The sequence below is a fragment of the Ruditapes philippinarum genome, unplaced genomic scaffold (genome assembly GCF_026571515.1).
Source record: "Ruditapes philippinarum isolate M1 unplaced genomic scaffold, ASM2657151v2 ctg1223_1_1_1_1, whole genome shotgun sequence".
Lineage (NCBI taxonomy): Eukaryota > Metazoa > Mollusca > Bivalvia > Venerida > Veneridae > Ruditapes > Ruditapes philippinarum.
The window spans coordinates 209342-229230 of record NW_026862375.1 but is presented as its reverse complement, the minus strand read 5'-3'; the positions used below and the strand labels follow the sequence as shown (position 1 = coordinate 229230).

Below are 19889 nucleotides of genomic sequence, written 5' to 3'. Positions count from 1 at the left end.
CCCTTTAAAGGTTGTTAAATGCGATATGAATATTATTTAAGAAGTGGTAGTATTTATATTGAGCTCAGTTATACATCATTCAGTTGCATATTTGTTTATCAATAAAGAGCATCTGCTCTGACCTACTTTTAATAATAAATGTTTTATTCACTCTATATCTACAACTTTAAACACCCGTTAAATATAATAACATTGCTCTAGTGAACTTTATCCAAAGTTTCAGTATTGCAGCACTTCGAAATCCTCCCTTTAGATAATTTATAAATAATTATGAAGGTTTATTATTCTTAATGTACTCCATTTTCATAAACATCGGACCAGGCAAAATTAAAAAAGAAAATGCAACTTTTTTTAATTAAGGGGTATTTGTGGACCTTCATTGGGTACCAAATTGATCCACATATTATTGCTTTTTATGTATTATTATAGGAATGATTATTCTGATTAATTAATTTTATTAACCTAATTATACCTTCAACTTAAACAAACTATTTACAAATAAAACCCCACGAGAAAGTGTTGCCATTCAAATCCCATCAAAAATACACGTGTGTATTTATGCTAAATTAACTTTGCTAATTAAAAGGATGTACAACTTGCGCTTTGACATTTACTTTTATAATTTATGAACGCTTGAACTTTAGGAACATAAAGACACAGCTATGAATTAAGATAATTAAGTGCTTTTTTTGGTATATTGAACTTCTAAATTATGCCATTTTTCTGTTGCACTGTGGTATCACCTTGATTATGAAAACAAATATCTAATTAAACCCATATATTGAATAGTCATTTCTCATTTAATTGACCTATTTATGACCCTTTCTTGTGACAAAAAGGGCATTTAATGACTTAGTCCTGTTTTAAAGCCAATTATATTATCAGGTATCGCATTATAATAGGGTGATTAGAATGATTTTCTTGAGCTTGAAGTTACACTAACACTGTAGCGGTCATGCTTCGACTTTCAATCTTCAATGGGTGTGGCAATATTTTACTAACGAGATGACAACCGAGTAGAACCACATGCCTTTCGTTTGTTTAGTTTAATTATATCCTCATGTGCACGAATTCATCGTCCATAGCGAGATTGCGAAATACAAATACATGAGAAATTTAATACCATATAAATGAAAAACAGTTACCTTATTTGAGTGCACATTTTGATCGATATAAAACATAAAGTACGTTTTGACGTTCGGTATTTTTAATATCTCGGCAACACAGTTGATGTCACAAACTTCTTACAATTGTCATCTTCCCCGTGGGCTCGAATATCTGATTATATCTTGAACATAGCATGATAGTTTTAAAACTTTCACCAGTGATACGAATTCAGCTTTCATCAGCTAAATGCATCATAAAAAGCTCTGTTTAAAGTTTGACATATGCTAAATAAATAGCATGTACTTTTCTAAATGGGGGAAAGTGAGGGATCCGGGGCGTCCCTGGCCGAGAAGTTAAGGTCGTTTAAGCCATTCAGATCTTGCCAGGGACTTCAGATTCTATCATAAAAAATAACAACAACAACAACAACAACAACAAAAAAGACAATGTTAATGAGGTGGTACGCGTAATTCGGGGAGATTATAAATCAGGACTTCAATTTACATAATAATTCTTTTAACTAGTATTAATTAAACAACTAATACATTCAATTGTTTATACTAATTTTCATTCATTTATATCACCGTATGCATCATATGAGTATAACAGTAATAAAATATAAGAATTATAATGTCAGTGCAACTATTCATGCAGATCAGCAAAATACGTTAAAGAATGTTGTACATTTTGATGTTAAGTAATTATGCAAAAATTGAATAACGTGCACATACACATTCACGAATAGTTTACATAACTAAACGTCATTATTTAAGGTAATGAATGGGCATACTAAAATACCAACCATCCATCCAGTCTGTTTAATAAAATGACTATGCAATATTTTTGTTCAGTTGAATCATACTAGTATTTAAATCAATTAAAAGGGTGTCGACGATGTTTGTTAATTTTCTCCTTAATTTCACTGACGAACATTGCATGTGTTTCACAAACTATTGATATTTAAATACAAAAAAAAATGTTATTTCAATACAAAAAAGCATGTATTTTTTATAATAATTGTTATAAATTTCAGCACAGCTTTAGCAATCAGCTGTTCATAAGATTTAATAATCTAAAGTCTTGAATAATTTGCAGTAACGAGAATAAAGTAATAACAACAATAAGAAAAAGTACAAAGGACTAAAAGTAAAAGACACCAATACAAGTCACCGATAACAAGACAAAATTCAGAAAAAAAAACTTAGTGTAAGCATTTAACACAGTTTTCAAGAAAAGACAAATCTTTACAACAATAAGCGAATCGGCACATCTGTTATTTGGTGTTTTTGTAACAGTTACGCAATACTTCAATGCATTTTATCGTTATCCATGTTGGTAGAATATTGTTCACTCGTGCCAATGCCTGAAATAAATATGATGTTCAAAAGTAACATATACATTTAGAACAATTATATTATTCATTCTATATAAGTAGAGGGTGATAAATGAAGTAAAAGAAACATATGTCTATAATATGTATTTAACCGTTACTGAAATCTAAAGATTCCTGGACAGTACTTTGCACAAAACGAATGAACAAGTATTGCAAATGAGTGTTTTTTTTTTTTTTTTTTTTTTGTTTGTTTTTTTTTAATATTTCACAACATGGAATATAGTGTGCATCAGTTTAAAGAGTATTCAATACTGAACAAAACGTAAAGGAGCAAGGGGACCATTTACAGAGCATTGTTAGTATAAGCGTTTCATGTAAATGACTTAAATAAATTTGAAAACAAAACCCTAAAATATTACAATGACTGTGCACAATTACGTTCCCTAATACATACAAATTCATTTTAATTTCTAACTTTCATTCATATTTTCAAAGCGCAAACATTTCTGTATTGCAGACCAATACATGAAAAAATTGATGATAACCACCGATTAAATACATCTTAGGATGTTTTGATACCTTATCACAAAATTTTGTAACTTTATATGTTTTATTTAGCTTAAGCCGGTGCAAGAGGGCGTCAAATGCGGCCATGGAACAAATATTAGTCTGCAATATTTTAATTATTGTCATATAAGGTGACGATTACGGTTTTCAATAATTTCTTAACACCTTTATAGTAACGGTATTATATAAATTGAGATTTGAATCAAGCTTACGACATTGTTTATAACAATTAGTTGTAATGCAGATACTATAAAAAGCTACATACAGTATACTCGTCTATAAAGGACAGCTTAGTGGCAAATCCATCGACAAGGTATCTCCTTTTCGGGGAAGAACTTATCAGCGCATGCTCTACTGCTTTGCTAACAGGAGTGACGTCATCATTTGGAGGCCATGTTCCTATCGGTTTTGGTATCCAAGACATTAAATATTGTTTTGAATATGATTTTTGAACCTCCGGCGTTGCGTTTTCCCACATCTCTTCAATCTCTAGGATTTGGCGTTTTACCTAAATAATAATTGTGCAACATCTTGCGTTAAGTTGTACATCTATGTAGAGCTTTTTTTAAATTCGGGTCAAATTGCAGATGCGTCATAACATTTTGTATAACAAAAATGATGTGAACACTGAGCGTATAAAGGTGTCTTGGCGATAAGTTGAATTATGTTTTGAATGGCAATTATTGGTACATGCTTATCCATTAACTGAAATGCATACTTGATAATTTTCAACATCGGCACATGCTTAAACTTATGTTTAACAATGTTGGCAGGAATTGAACCAATTCATTGTTCGACCGATTGTTTTTCTGTCAAAGACAAGGTTAGATTTAAAGTTCCTATATTAGTTTTACTTTTATGTTTTGTAAAATATGTCGGCTTACCACTGCTGCACTTGTAACTGAAGTAGACTTTCCATACATGCCGGGTTCCACAATGCTAACGTTTACTCCAAACTTTGTCATTTCAAGTCTCAGAGAATCTGATAATGTTTCAATACCATGCTTTGCAGTCTCGTAGTTTGCTTTTCCTGGTAAAGCAATTCTACCATGAGCGCTTGTGATATTTACTACCCGTCCTAAACAAGAAAAAGCTGTTTGAAAATAAAAATTCTGTTCTGTTCTGTTCTGTTCTTTAATATATAAATGAATAGATCTATATACACCTGGAAATAAGTAAAGCACACCCCGGACAGTTAATATTGGCCGATTACTTCGATTAATGTATGTATACAAACTTTCACCAACCGCCCAATAATAGCAATATATTTTTATAGAAAGTAGAAACACTATTCTTAAAATTGCTGACATTGACTCAAAATACTTAACATGTCATTTAAGAGCAAAGTTTCATATAAAATTCATATGATGAATTGGTCAATAAATGTGTGTTCCATTGATACATCTATAAAATGTTAAGTTGTTTTTAACTCTGTAGCCAAAAGAATGTACATGTATGCATGTTTTTGGATAGTTCGGAAAATGAATTCAAGTCTAATAGTGGTCAACATTTTGCATAACTGGTATAAGTTACTGGTATATAAAATCGGGCGCACGTAGCCGATTGGTTAACAGAACGCCGGTGGTTCTTCTCAGGTTCTTCTCAGGTGCCCGTTCTTGTCTGAAATAATGCACGGAGGGACATCCTCCACCATTAAATCTGGAAAGTCGCCATATAAGCTGTACTTTGTTAATGCGACGTGAAATCCAACTAAAAAAATAAAAAGTTGGTCACTAACGAAGAAGATGGTAACTACTGGTTAGTTATCGGGAAAGCAGGCTACATGTAGGTGGATCGACCGCCGAGAAAAAATAAAGAAACAGAAAAAAGATCCGTCCTGTGAACCTTTCATGACATGGACATTAATATATAAGATAACAGTCTGATTAAGTTGTATTTTTCGTATAAATTTGTATCAAATGTTTAAATAATTTAAATAAGAATTTTTGCTGTGATGCTAAGCATATTTGAGACGCGTCATGACCAAACCAACATAATGGATTTGCGACCAGCATGGATCCAGACCAGCGAGGATCCATGCTGTTCGCTATCAGTTTCTCTACTTGTAATAGAGTTGGTAAGCGAACAGCATGGATCCTGATCAGATTGCGCGGATGCGCAGGCTAGTCTGGATCCATGCTGGTTGCAAACCCATTTTGTTTGTTTTGTCGTGACGCGGCTCATTTACCTTTAGATTGTCTGATAAGTTGTAGGAATGAGTGTATAACTCTAATTGGTCCGTATAGATTGATTTCAAATGTCCTCTCTAGTTGCGACACTGTGGTTAGCTCAATCTCCCCATTAAAATTAACACCCGCATTGTTGACAACTCCCCACAAACCTGATAAAATAACTACAAGGTGTTAACCAACATATAAACAAGAAATTAGTTCTATGTAATACAAATATAATTTATATTATTTATATATATTTATGTGACGTACGGCAATCGGTGATATATGACCTTGTTTAATGTTATGTGTACAAATAATTGTTTGATCGTCATTTTGTGCCTGATAATATATATTTATCATGGATTTCAATAGTTTTCTTTTAAATATTTAATCCAGATATTGAATTATGGAGTAATTTCGCGTATTTATTTAACAACCTTGGTATATATACGAACAACAAATAGTTTCAACTTCTTTACTTAAGTAACATTGCTATTAATATTATAGACGTCAATTCGGATGGTAAAAAACAAAGTACAACTTTCACTTTTTACTTTAGTATTTAGCTATATAGGCATGTTTGTTCTTGAAGGAATGCTATAAGAATACACACAATTTTAAGTACAGTTATCTGAACTGTACAAACAAGTTATACAAAAATAAATTATAATCAACAGGAAGATAGGTTCCTGGACTGATCACAAACAAAAAGGAGTGTTCAAACATACAAATTGTGTAAGTATTAAGACCGCCAGCAAATCAGACAATCAACCAACACCACAATAGGAAACAGTAACACATTTCTTATTAGAACGAATTTTATAGAAACTGAAGTTGCTACTGTACCATGTTTTGGAGTATATTGTTTGATATATTTGAATGCTTCTGAAACACTTTTATCTTTTGTAACATCCAGCTCAACAACATGTAATCGCTTGGAACATTCATTGCGGAGTTTTTCTGCACCTTCACCTTTCTCGTTCAAGCAGCCAGCAAAAACAACAAACCCAAGCTCGTCAAAATGTTTGGCGAATGCAAATCCGAACCCTGAAAATGTATAATGACATTTGTCAAACACACAATGCGACAAAATTAAGGATTTTTTTGAAGATTACATGATGTTTGAATCATAGATTAGAGAAATATTATGTGCGGTTTTGTTGTTGTTTGTTTATTTGTTTGTTTATGTGTTTGTTTCTGTGTTTTTTAAGCCTACATAAAATTGACATTATGATGATCCAAATGTAAATCGTTGGAGTATGAGTATACGATAAAAAATAAATATACATTTGCCATACTTGTGTTTTTACTTTTTTGTTATTTTATTACACATAAATCACGTAAACAAAACAAATTTCTATAAATATACTTCGTAAAAAACCAGTGACGTTCACTCAAAGGTGTTGGGCAGTCTTTTTTATATTTTAGGCAGATTTTATGTCTTATGCTTAACATTTGTCATTACCAATTATTGGCAAATAATAGTCAATACTTTTAGATATATTGCTAATCCAGCTAAATTAGACTGTGGAAAAAGATAAGCGCAATGTCACTTTAAATGCATTGAATCTGTTAGTTTAAGAATCTAAAACAAACATAAATTGTATGTTATATACATGCATTTCTGTTTCTAAAGAAACTTATATGAGCTTGTTGCGGTACTTTTTGGTTAATGATTTCGTAAAATTACACTTATTTTATAAAACTAACTAATAACTTGGGAGTTTTGAATAATGACTGACTTTAATTCGATTTTTTGGGGAGGCTATGCCGACCCAATGTTAATAACTGTCTGTCAAATCTTACTGCCGCGGTAATCAGGTCAAAAAATAGTACCTTGATTTTTTCTAAGCTGACTCATCACTCATCACAGACATTTACAATATGAAAATATTTTTATTCTTTAATTTCATATCTGCAATTTGTAAAGATAATAATTCTCTGAAAAATTCTTGATTTTTGTTTAAATCACTACTCCGTGACGTCATACTGCCGCGGTAATCAGGTCAAAAAATAGTACCTTGATTTTTTCTAAGCTGACTCATCACTCATCACAGACATTTACAATATGAAAATATTTTCATTCTTTAATTTCATATCTGCAATTTGTAAAGATAATAATTCTCTGAAAAATTCTTGATATTTGTTTAAATCACTACTCCGTGACGTCATACTGCCGCGGTAATCAGGTTTAGGCATACGTACGTCTGTAATAAATAGTTCTGGTATGAAAACCCTTCAAAATAATAACTTTATCCATATTTTTTTAACAAAAAGCATAAATGAAAATTTATAAGTAAATGCTTTAATTCAGTGGCAAATATTCTTTATTATTTTTGATAACAATTTTCCAATTACTACGCAGCGACCAACTGTTTATGACGGGTCATTAACTAGAACGTTGCAACTACCTATTCTCAATATCATGCATGTTCTTTTGTTGTTATAAACTATTAATAGTCCTTAATATTTTTTAAAGACAAATAATTGTAAACTGTCGCTTACATCAGAGACATGGATCATGCTTGCGTGATAACTAAGGAAAACTAACTTATTTGTACACCCCAGGAGGCTGTACGCGGAAAACGCTCATAAACCGCTAAATCATATAGCTGTTTAGTAAATATTTTGCATACATTTAACTAAAAATTCACTGATGGTGATGAACATATATTTTAAAAACATTATATTCTTTAACCATTATCGCCGAAAAAAACTATTTAACTACAAAACACTTAAGGACCTCCGACAAAATTCCAGCACAACATTACATTTTACATTAGCAAAATACAAAAGCAATACTTATATTTTCATCTTACATAATTCATTAATCAAACTTTTAACATAAAAGTATCTTTGGTAATTGACAGATCCCTACTCTGATCTTTATTTGTATAGGAATAAATTTAAACATGTGCTCTTTTGTTTAGGAATATTTTGTAGTGAAAGTCTTATATATTCACTAATCTCATAATTAGAATTAGACAGGTCAGGAATTTATACAAACAGCTGTTTAGTTCACTATGCTCATTTTAATCCCAATAGAAACATTCAAATATTTGTGGTAAAAAACATGACCAAAGTACCTAGTAGTCGTTTACCCGGTGGTGATCCCATTAAACTGATTATAGATTCGAATTGATTAGAAAACACAAATAGAAACATGTGTTTCCGTACAACAAAATCGGAAGTAAAGTGAACAGTTAATTGACAGAAATATGTGGTCAAATTTGTTTTAACAAGGAAATAATTATTTCAGAGAAAGACGCAAAGATCAGTATGACCCCGTATTGTGTAATTAGAAAGTTTATTCAATTCTAGGGCATACATCATAATTTGATAGTCCATTTGTAATAAAATTCAAATTTTCAATACAGGGGTAATAAAAAGTCACGTGATCAAAACAAGGTGAAAATTTTCTAACCAGTGAAAAAAAGGCAAATAAACGAATTTTTGGATATTTATACAAATAATGTAATATATATTATTGAATGATTTGAGATATAATATATTTACGGACATATTGGATATATCAAATGGGAAAAAATGAAAGAAATAGAAGAGATAAAAGGAAAAAAAGTAGTGAAAGTGAGAACAATGGAAGTGTGCAAAAGGCGGGACGTTTGACAAGTTTGAATAAATCAACAGACTCTGTAAATGTAAGTCAAATTTTAAGCCAAGCAAACAATATCCTATTTAGTGATGAACATTCTGATGCATTAAACTCAACTGACGTATTTGTTGATGAATCTGAGAAGCAACATAGTACCCCCACCCACCCTGCAAGCAACATGGCGTCGAATATCAATAGTTCTGAACAACCGTCAAATGCAGATATATTTTCATATTTAAAGCGCATAGATAGTAGAATTACTGAAATGGACAAAAAATTTGATGCTATTGAAAATCTGAACAAAAAAGTTGAAAGTTTCAGTGTTGAACTAAATAAGATTTGGATATATCTACATGACATGGACAAAAAATCAAATGAAAAGCTTAACGAGGTCCAAGAAAAAACTGAGAGTATAGACTTTATTTTATCTCAAACAAGTACAAAGATAACTTCACTTGAAAATCAAAAATATGAACTTAAAAATGACTTGACTTATTTACAATCACAGTCAATGCGTAATAATCTGGTGTTTTCAAATATCAGTGAGGCCCTGACTGAGTCTGCCGAAACCACAGAATCTGTATTAAGAGAATTTCTGGTTGAAAAAATGAAAATTGCGCAAGATTTAGTGACTCAAATGTCTTTTGAAAGAGTTCATCGGATGGGTATCAAAAGAGACGGGCGAATCCGCAACATTGTAGCCAAATTTACAATGTATAAGGAGAAAGAGTTTGTTAGAAAGCAGTGGAAATCATTGTCAGGTACCCCTTATTTTGTGAATGAACAGTTCCCAAAAGAGATTGTTGATAAGAGGAAATCCCTTCTACCTAAAATGAAAGAGGCCAGGCGTGAAGGTAAAACATCATGGATATCTTACGATACCCTTTACATCAACGGGAAACCTGTACGAGACTAGGGATACGAGGAGGATGATCTGTCTATATTATCATGGAACATCAATGGATTAAGTAGAACTAAGCGGGACAATTCGGAATTAGTAAACATCTTGGCCCAACATGATATTATATTTCTATATGAAACATGGGCTTATAGTGACAGTAATTTAGAATTAACAGGTTATAATGTTCACAACTTCTACAGAAAATTTCAACACCGAAGAGCAAAGAGAGCCAGCGGAGGGGTTGCATTATATTATAAAACAGAACTGTCTTCTGGTATTTCAGTGATAAAAAATCAATTCGATACCATAATATGGATTAAATTAGACAAATGTTTTTTTCATTTTGAAAATGACGTATATTTATGTGGGGTTTATCTCTGGGGTGATGATTCTCCAGCGTACAATACAGTTAACGTAGACTTATTTGAATGCATTGAAAATGATATAGCATATTTTGAAAGTAGAGGCTCTATTTATCTGATAGGGGATTATAAATCAAGGGTTGGAGTTAAAAGAGATTTTGTTGTACTGGACCGAATTAATGAATGCTTTGATGATTTTGATTACGTTCCCGATAATGACCTTGTACGGGCCTCAATGGATAAAATATGTAATGCTTTTGGTACAAAACTGCTTGATCTTTGTATATCAAATAATCTACGTATAGTTAACGGTAGATTAGGGAGTGACTTTAATATTGGCTCGTATACTTATGTAACAATAACGGAGCATCCGTAATAGATTATCTGTTAACTCATGAAAAGAATTTCGCAAATATTTGTAATTTTATTATACATTCCGTAAATGAATGGAGTGACCATACTCCCGTTAGTTTTTCACTGTTTTGTAACAATATAAAGCCGGTGGTGAATGAAAATGTTTTTGTACGCTATAAATGGAATGATAATCATGTAAATACATTTCGAAACAGTCTGATCGCTAAATTGCCAGAATTTAATAGGTTGACCTGCGCTATTGAAAATGGTAATCGGTTATCTATAAACGATGCACTTAATAATTTTACAAGCCTAATAAGAAATGTGGCAGACCCTTTATTCTCAAAAAACATTCCTAATAGAATTAATCATTCATTTTCCGACACGACCCCGGCAAAAGATCGACAATGAATGTAAAAGAACAAAAGCGACATATTTAGACGCTTTGAATGCGTTTAATGCATGTAAAACAAGATCAAGTAGTGAATATTTTTGTAGATGTAAACAAGAATATAAGAATATAATAAGAAAAAAGAAAAATATTTACTTAAGAAGCAAATATGCAGATATAGAAAAATTAAGGTTCAGCAAACCGAAACAATTTTGGAAGTACTTTAAAAAGAAACAAAATTTAGCACAAAACAATGAAATTACAGTAGAAAATTTTTATAGTCATTTTAAACATTTATATAACGACGTCTTTGAATGTAATAATGAAGAAGCAAATGATTTTTGTGAAGAACATAATTTTTATGATTCTGGCTGTGCTTTCGATGAATTGAATATACCAATTACAATTACTGAAATTTTGGAAGCTGTTAAATCTCTTAAAAGGGAAAAATCTGCAGGTCCCGATTTTCTCTTAAATGAATACTTTATACAATCAATAGATATCTTGGGTTCACATATGTGTGATATATTTAATGCAATTTTTGAGTCTGGGATTTTTCCAGATAAATGGACTGAAGGAATAATTGTTCCTATACATAAAAAGGGCGATGTAAATAATGTACACAATTATAGAGGAATTACCCTTGTAAGTTGTCTTTCTAAACTTTTTACATCTATTTTAAATAAACGATTAGAAGCATTTTGTGAAAATAATCATGTAATCTCAGATGCTCAGTTTGGATTTAGAAAAGGCAGGTCTACGGTTGATGCCATATTTGTTTTACATTCAATTATACAACATTATATAAACAACAATAAACGATTATATGTTGGATTTATTGACTTGAAATCTTGTTTTGACAGTATAAATAGAAATTGTCTATGGTTAAAATTATATAAGTGTGGTGTTCAAGGTAAAATCTTGTGTATTATTAAAGATATGTACGATAAAGTTAAATCTTGTGTACGTTCTTGCAGTTCATATTCCGATTTCTTCATGTATGCAGTGGGTCTAAGACAAGGGGAGGTAATTTCACCTCTGATGTTTTCATTATTTGTTGAAGACCTAGAATTATATCTTCAAAATGATATCAATGTAGGTTTACAAATTGATGATATAGTTATATTGTTGTTGTTATTTGCTGACGATATGGCAATACTAGGTAAAACACCAGAAGATCTCCAGACAAGTTTAGATAATCTATATAATTACTGCAACTGTCGGGGACTAGAAGTTAATACGTTAAAAACTAAGGTTATGGTTTTTAGGAAAAGAGGTAGGGTACGTGCAAATGAAACATGGTACTACAATGGGCAACAATTAGAAACAGTTGATAATTTTAACTACCTGGGTACTATTTTCAATTATACAGGCAACTTTGCTTTAAACCAGGAACACTTAATTGGCAAAGGCCTTAAGGCATTAAATGTTCTACTATATAATTGTAAAAAATATGATATAAAACCTAAACTCAAATGCCAACTGTTCGATTCATTTGTTGGTTCTATCTTAAATTACTCTGCTGAAGTATGGGGACATTCTAAATCTAAAGAAATTGAACGTATTCACCTTAAATTTTGCAAAAATGTTCTAAATGTCAGAACAAGTACATGTAATGCAGGGGTTTATGGTGAATTAGGAAGATGGCCATTATATATTGCTCGTTTTGTTAAAGTAATCAAGTTTTGGTGTAAAACAATCCAAACTGATAATATAATTATGAAAAAAGTTTATGAACTAAGTGTTATTGATTGTGAACATGGATATAATAACTGGGTCTCAAATGTTAAACGATTATTGTATACATATGGTTTTGCTGATTGTTTTATAAACAGTGATAATGTTGATGGTAAATTATTTCCTAGAATATTTAAACAAAGACTTATTGATAATTATGTACAAGACTGGCATGGTAATATTGAAAATAATAATGTTTTAGATCTATATAAAAATTGCAAAACTAATTTATCGTATGAAATTTACCTCGACCTTTTGCCACGTAGTTTAAGAATGTATATTTCCAAAATAAGATTATCAGCCCATTCTCTCAGAATACAAACTGGCAGATATAGTAGACATAGATTACCACGAAACGAGAGATATTGTCAGTGCTGTAATACCCTTGATATCGAAGATGAATATCATTTTGTTCTGGTTTGTCCTTGTTATAATAATATTTGTAAGACATATATAAAAAAATATTTTTATGTTAGACCATCGATGTTCAAATTTATTCAGTTATTGCAAACTTCAAACAAGCTTTTATTAATGAATTTAGCAAGATACATTAAAGAAAGTTTGGCAATCAGAAATACTCTCTTAAATATTTGATTTTTTAACATCCTCTTGGAAAATAATATTTTTTTTTACAATTCTCATATATCATAACATCATGTTTGTTTGTGTAATCATGCATTGTTCTTAAATAATAAAGGTATTTTCTCGTATTTGATACATTATCATATGATATTTGTGTGTTAACATGTATAACTTTTAATGATACTGTTCTTATTCTAGAAAGAAACTGCTCATTAAGTATTTAGTTTTGCTGCTGGTTAACATCTATCCTTCGCCTTTAACGGGAGGGAGTTTTACTTTCAGTGGGATGGTTAGACTCACTGGGTAAAATATGGTATACAATATCCTGTGAGGTTGCCAGTAGACTTTCTATTACTGCTATGATTGAGAAAATATTTACTTATTACTCATAACAATGTACATTCTATTATATATTCTAAGTATCATATTGTACTTTGTGTTACCATGATCACGTGACGTGATAATTGTTTTATTCATCTATATGCATGACGATGTACTATGTACAAGTCTAAATAAAACGTATGTTCTGTTCTGTTCATAAAAATATTAAAGAATAAGAAGCTTTAATTAAAAAACAAAAACAAAAAAAACAAAAACAAAAAAAACCCGCATACATATACAAATTACTTACAGTCGAGCATCAGGAAGTCATTAACATATCTTACGAAACTTTAATTTGAAACCGATATTTGCTCGCGCTGAAGTGATAAATGTTTATTTTAAAAATTAAAAAAAAATACTTTTATGGTTGTGTTCTAAAAATAATGGGCGGCATAAGAGGAATTTCTTATTCATTTTACAACACTTGAAAAATTACTACAGAAAATGTGTTGTTGTTTTGTTTTCAACAAAAGTGTGTGTGTTTTAAGTTTATTTATACTCGGCGCCGGAATAACCATATGTCCGAGATTATAGCATCTGGGACGTCTTTTTCAAGCAGATTCTTCCTGGAAGCCCATTCTTCATTCTTTGGTGGTAAAGGAGACGACAATACCGTCAAGGCATCAACTTTCTGACTGACGACAACAAAAACGGCATCTATTAGCGCCAAACCTCCAGAGTAAGTCACGACAGGTCAACCAATCACCTCTGGTACTTATGATGACTTGACTATGACCTTCCGTGTGCCTTCTCCGCGACGTGCACGCCTCTGGAGGTATTTGGAGAAGTTTCAACAAAAACTTCCAAAACACGCCATTTATAACACCATTCATAGCACTGACGGCTTCGATGTTCTCATCTATTTGCTGGAAATGGTCGACAGGGAAAACCCTACGTAATAACCGCACACCCTGTTAAAAACAGATTTTCCGCAGTATATATTTCAAGCTAGTGAGGTTTAAAAATACACGTAGAATCTATCGATTAACTACCATAAGTTGGTTGAGTGTTGAGTGTTGGCGGTAAAAAAAGAAGATATAACTTCCTGATCAATTTTCACTTAGGTTGATTCAGTTTTGAATAAGCTTTGCAGAGATGTATTTTTTCAAGAAATATTTAGCTTTAATATTATCCGACGCCGTCAGTAATGAAATGGGATTAATTTTCTGAAACGTGATTTTATTCGCGATTTGCTTCTGAAGAAGACAACCTTCTGTCCGTACAGCATGAATGTTAATACTCATCACAAGACAGTATCTTATTGATCTCAATTATGGTACATCTAAACGTGTATAATTTTTATGTTCAATAAAAATGTTGCATCACTTGCAGTTGTTATTATCATTCAATAATATTAAAATGACATAAAATTTATGATGAACAGTCCTAGAATATTTTAATAAGGAACCGTCAGTTGTAAAATGTTATTGTTATCTGATAATGAACAGTCGTCATACTTGCTGGTATGTCATTTATTATTGACAGTTTAGGTTTTTCAAAATTTGCATGATTAACAGTCGAATGTAGACCTTAATTAAATGTTCTGGAACATTAACAAAATGAATAGTCAACCTCATTAACCATATATATGAATGGTTGAACACAACAGTAAGGATAAATAGCGCAATGTGCATTTCTTTTTATTTTGGTAGCATATTTTAAGCAAAAAGAAAAGAAACTATAAGTCTGAAACATTCTCTCATAGCCTCCCCATCAGTACATTCAGTGCTTTGATTTAATCATGGACTTATGAAAACAAATAAGAACAATTTGTGAAATAAATGACATTTTAAATCGTTCCACATCGCCGGAACCCACGAGTACCGATTTAACTGAGCTACATTCATGACGTGTATACGTGACGAGTACGCATGCGCTATCAATGAATCAAACATATTGCAAATTATCAGTATAAAGGTTCTTTAGAATTATGTACTTTATCACTTTGATGGCTGAATAAAAAAATGCATAAAATTCCATAATTATCTAATTTAAAGTACAGATAATCTAGTTAGATTAAATATAAATATGATTGAACATAAATATTATATTTAAGAAATAATATATCCCAAACAGTGATTTTATCGCTCAATAACATCACTGTTTGGAGCTCGGATGCGAGGAATTATATCACGAGGGCGTAGCCCGAGTGATATAATGATGCGCATCCGAACGACAAACAGTGATGTTATCAAGAGATAAAATCACTGATTTGGATATATTATTTCGATTCTAACACGAAATCAACAAATAAATGTTGCCGTACTTGATAGATAAGCAATTTGCGCCTGATTTGTTTCCGTACTTATTTTCAGCGCGTCGGATTTTTAGTGGTTACGTCACGTAAATATATGATTACGTCACATGTCTAAATATAGAACGTCAAACTGTGCATCTGTTGCATAATAACACACACTTTCTGTTCTTCCATGTTCAATAGGGAAAAATGTGGGACGTGTTAGAATGAATATTTTATTTCCTTTTTATAAACATATATATGACTTTATGTTTGTGTCATTGTAGGGTAAAAGATATACAGGATATTGAATGAATGTAAGTTTAATACTGAATTTATTGAACGAGTTAAATACAATTATATTATGCGAGCCTCTGGCGAGTTCAATTTTAGTAATGAACTAACACGACTTTAAAATTGCTGTGTCCAAGTATGAAGATAATTCATCCGATAACAATAAAGAAGATATGAAAATTGACATAGAAAATTGCATTGTGATATTGCATTTATTTTCCAAGTTAATATCTCTACCAGTTCTTGAGATTGGACGGGACGAGACAGGATGCTACAAAGTGATTTTTATATTCTATAAAATAAAAAAAGAAAAGAAAAAAAATAAAGGCTATGTTTGGTGTGGGTACATAAATATGTACGAACCAAGTATATTTAAGCAACAACAAGAACAACACAACTTTTTTTAAGAATATTGTCCTGCCTTTGTTTGAATTAATAATTAATTAATAATTAAAAATCCGCATCGAACAAAATCAATAAAATATTAACAGTTTTCACCTTTAAACATAAGGCAATGTTTATTTTTCTTGTTGTAAACATTTTATTATTGTGAAAAAAAAGGAAACATTTTTCGGATGATCATCACATCATACAAATCGGTAATTTACATTTATTATTTGGTTTACCTTTAACAACTGCGACTTTCAACGCTTTTCAGCTATGAGTTATTTATGTCAGAGACATAGATAACATGTTGTCTATGTCTCTTTTTATGTAAATCAATTGACAGATGTTGTACAATTTACTTCAGTGCACACGATTTATAAATTTGACATGTCTCGATCAAATTTATACCATCATTCATTTTAAAAACTGGGGGCAAATGACCTCTTGATAGGAGAGAGTGACACAAAAAGCACATTAAAATTGCAGTTGTAATAGAAATGAAATATACAAAATTAAATTACAAATAATTTACAAATATTTACACCACACATATAAAGAAAAAAGAACAAAACATTTTTATACAGATTTCAAACATTTTGAGTAGAAACAATCATTTCTCTTGCGCGGTTTTGAGGTTTTCAGCTTTTCTTTATAATAAAATTGCAGATTTTTTAAAGTTTTCTGATTTCTTAACAAAGTGTCTTTTACGGCACATAACTTACATATCTTGTCACCTTTTCAGATCCTTTAAGTGTCCATTATGGGGGTCATACCTTATGGAACCTTTGTAAATAATCTAAGTGTATGTAAATGTTTGTGTACAGAATCACTCAAAATTCAGAAATATTGTATGTAAACTTGATAAACTTGTCTCGAGCATAAGAAAAAAAAATAAATTGATGAAAAACGTGTATAGAAACTTTCCGGATCTTTGTTTAAATTAATATTTACATTGTTAATAATAATCATTCTGTATGTAGCCTGTCCTAAGCAAGTGAACATATCTTTTAGAATAATTAATGTTACCTGTGTCACATCCGGTAATCAGTACACCACGGCCGGAAGTAGATATTTTTTTATCAAAATAATATGACCATATTTCAAGAAGTATCTTCCAAATTACATATAACAAGACTGAACATAAAGTGTATTTAAAGAACATATAAGGTATTAAACATAACGCCATCGTGAAAGTTATTTGGTAAAACTCGTATCCAACGCAATCTATAAAATAAACACAGTTTTTCATCTTAAATCATAAAACTATGAACACTTTTGTCTTGTGAAAGTTGAAATGATTTTACATTTATCTAATCCAAAAGAGATCATTTTATTTTCTAGCACAGTCAACACACCATAGTTATCAGTAAAGTGCAGTAATAATGTGATTCTTTTTTGATCTTACAACGTACGTAGCTTAATTTTTTTATTCAGTTCAGATCCGAGCTATTCAATTATAGTCTATAGTAATTGTTTATTCGGTGCACAAAGGTCTATAAAGTTGCTAACGTTGATATTTCTTAAATACTATTATAATTCACTTTGAATTCTCGGCAAACGGGATCTCTTCGGAGGTAATCAGTACGCCGCGACCGGAAGTGAATATTTTTGTTATAAAGATACAATGAAAATATTTCCAAATTTCATGTGACAAGATTATACAAATGGCGCACTTAAAGAATATAGAGAATATTTAACATAATGTCACTGTTAAAAAAAAATATTTGGTCTATATCCGTCTCCAACCAAATCTATAAAAAAAATACACAGTTTTCCACTTTTTCTTCATTTAATATTAAGCTATGTACATTATTTTGACGTGGGAACGTTTGCACCTAACTTGTGAAATTAAATGGATGATCGCCACACCATAAAAAAATATGTAGAGTAAATTTGTAATGTAGTGCATCTTACATCATTACCTATTAAGGTTTATAAATTTATATAAATTTGCTAATACCGACATGTCGCATTTATACTTAACATAAGTTCAAAATACTGGGAAAAGGGATCTTTAAAAGGAAACGAAAGCAAAACAAAAACGAAAGAAAAGGAAGTTAAAGGAAAAGAATTAAAATTATGACTACAAAAATGAATGATTCACGTGTGCCAACTTATAGGACATTGAGCCGCGCCATGACAAAACCAACATAATGCGTTTGCGACCAGCATGGATCCAGACCAGCCTGCGCATCCGCGCAGTCTGATCAGGATCCATGATGTTCGCTTACAAACCCTATAACAAGTAGAGAAACTGATAGCGAACAGCATGGATCCTGATGCGGATGCACAGGCTGGTCAGGATCCATGCTGGTCGCAATCGCACTATGTTGGTTTTGTCATGGCGCGGGACATTTGTCATTCGATAAAGTAGTTCCGGTCCCGAGTATTAGCGCGGCTTATAAGAATAAAACTTAACTATTTTTATACATACAAACTGTATAATAAGGTACTGTCAAAAGATGGATAAAAGCGCTGGTAATAAAACCCGGGTGAGTTATCTTGATCCTTGGGAAGGATTGAAACATAATTTTAGCCACGAAACATGGCTAAATGTAGAAATGTTTACGTATTACAGTAAGATCTGAGTTCATCAGTTGAATACTTAATCCAGTACAGTGCCATGTTTTGGAAAGGGATCCATAAGAAATCAATTTTGAAACATAAACATACATCTATTCATAAACAACTTACAACAGCTATAGCTAGTATTTCCTTTCCTTACTTTCCTTAATTACTAAAACTTACATCCTAATTATATATTTATAATTTAAGGTATTATGCCCTTAATTGCAAATTTTAGATTTTTTCTCTTGAACTTTGTAAAATTCAAGAGAAAAATGATTGAAACTAATTGATGAAAACAAATTCGGGGACGTGGGTTGTGAAACATGCTACCTTTTTAATTATCTGTCCCTTAAATTGAGTTTTTTTCTCTTTCGTGTTGCAAAATTTGCTAAGATTCTATGTATTTGATTATATCACATAAAGCTCGGCGAAAAATTATTATGTTTCAAAAAAGCAGAGCTAATTTTATTTTAAATAAAATTGCTTTAAACTGTGTATAAGGACTGAAGAAAATAATTATTTAACATTAGCAAAACTATTTTGAAATAAAGTATCGGTATCCTTGAATTTGATCGAGTTATCTGCTCGTGAAAGTGATCTTAGAATAAAAATTCAATTTCAAGGGCAGATTACCCTTTTTAGGATGGTGACACGAACATCTGTTTCATCAGTATGTTTCAATCATGATTCCCAATAAAACAAATAGATAAAAACGGAATCTTTAACGAACACCCAAAGACTCACATCTGGTGTAAATTTTCCTCCCATCTTTGCCATTGTAAAACAATGCTAAAATTTCCAATGCGGGGCCTATTGCCTTCATTGATGTAAACATTTCCACAGGAATTCAACGCTTTTATGCTTATTATATTAAAATAATTCAACAATTCATGGTATTTCTT

General features: G+C 31.3%; 1 protein-coding gene across 1 annotated transcript; it reads right to left on the bottom strand.

Moving 5' to 3' along the window:
• Positions 1-1657: 1657 nt before the first annotated feature.
• LOC132718922 (retinol dehydrogenase 7-like) lies at positions 1658-18187 on the bottom strand. Its single transcript, XM_060702628.1, has 6 exons — positions 17446-18187; positions 6028-6228; positions 5196-5348; positions 3892-4085; positions 3273-3515; positions 1658-2470 (listed from the first exon to the last, which is right to left on the bottom strand). The coding sequence occupies exons 1-6, from the start codon at positions 17666-17668 to the stop codon at positions 2381-2383; spliced, it is 1104 nt and encodes a 367-aa protein (XP_060558611.1). The 5' UTR covers positions 17669-18187; the 3' UTR covers positions 1658-2380.
• Between the last annotated feature and the right edge of the window lie 1702 nt (positions 18188-19889).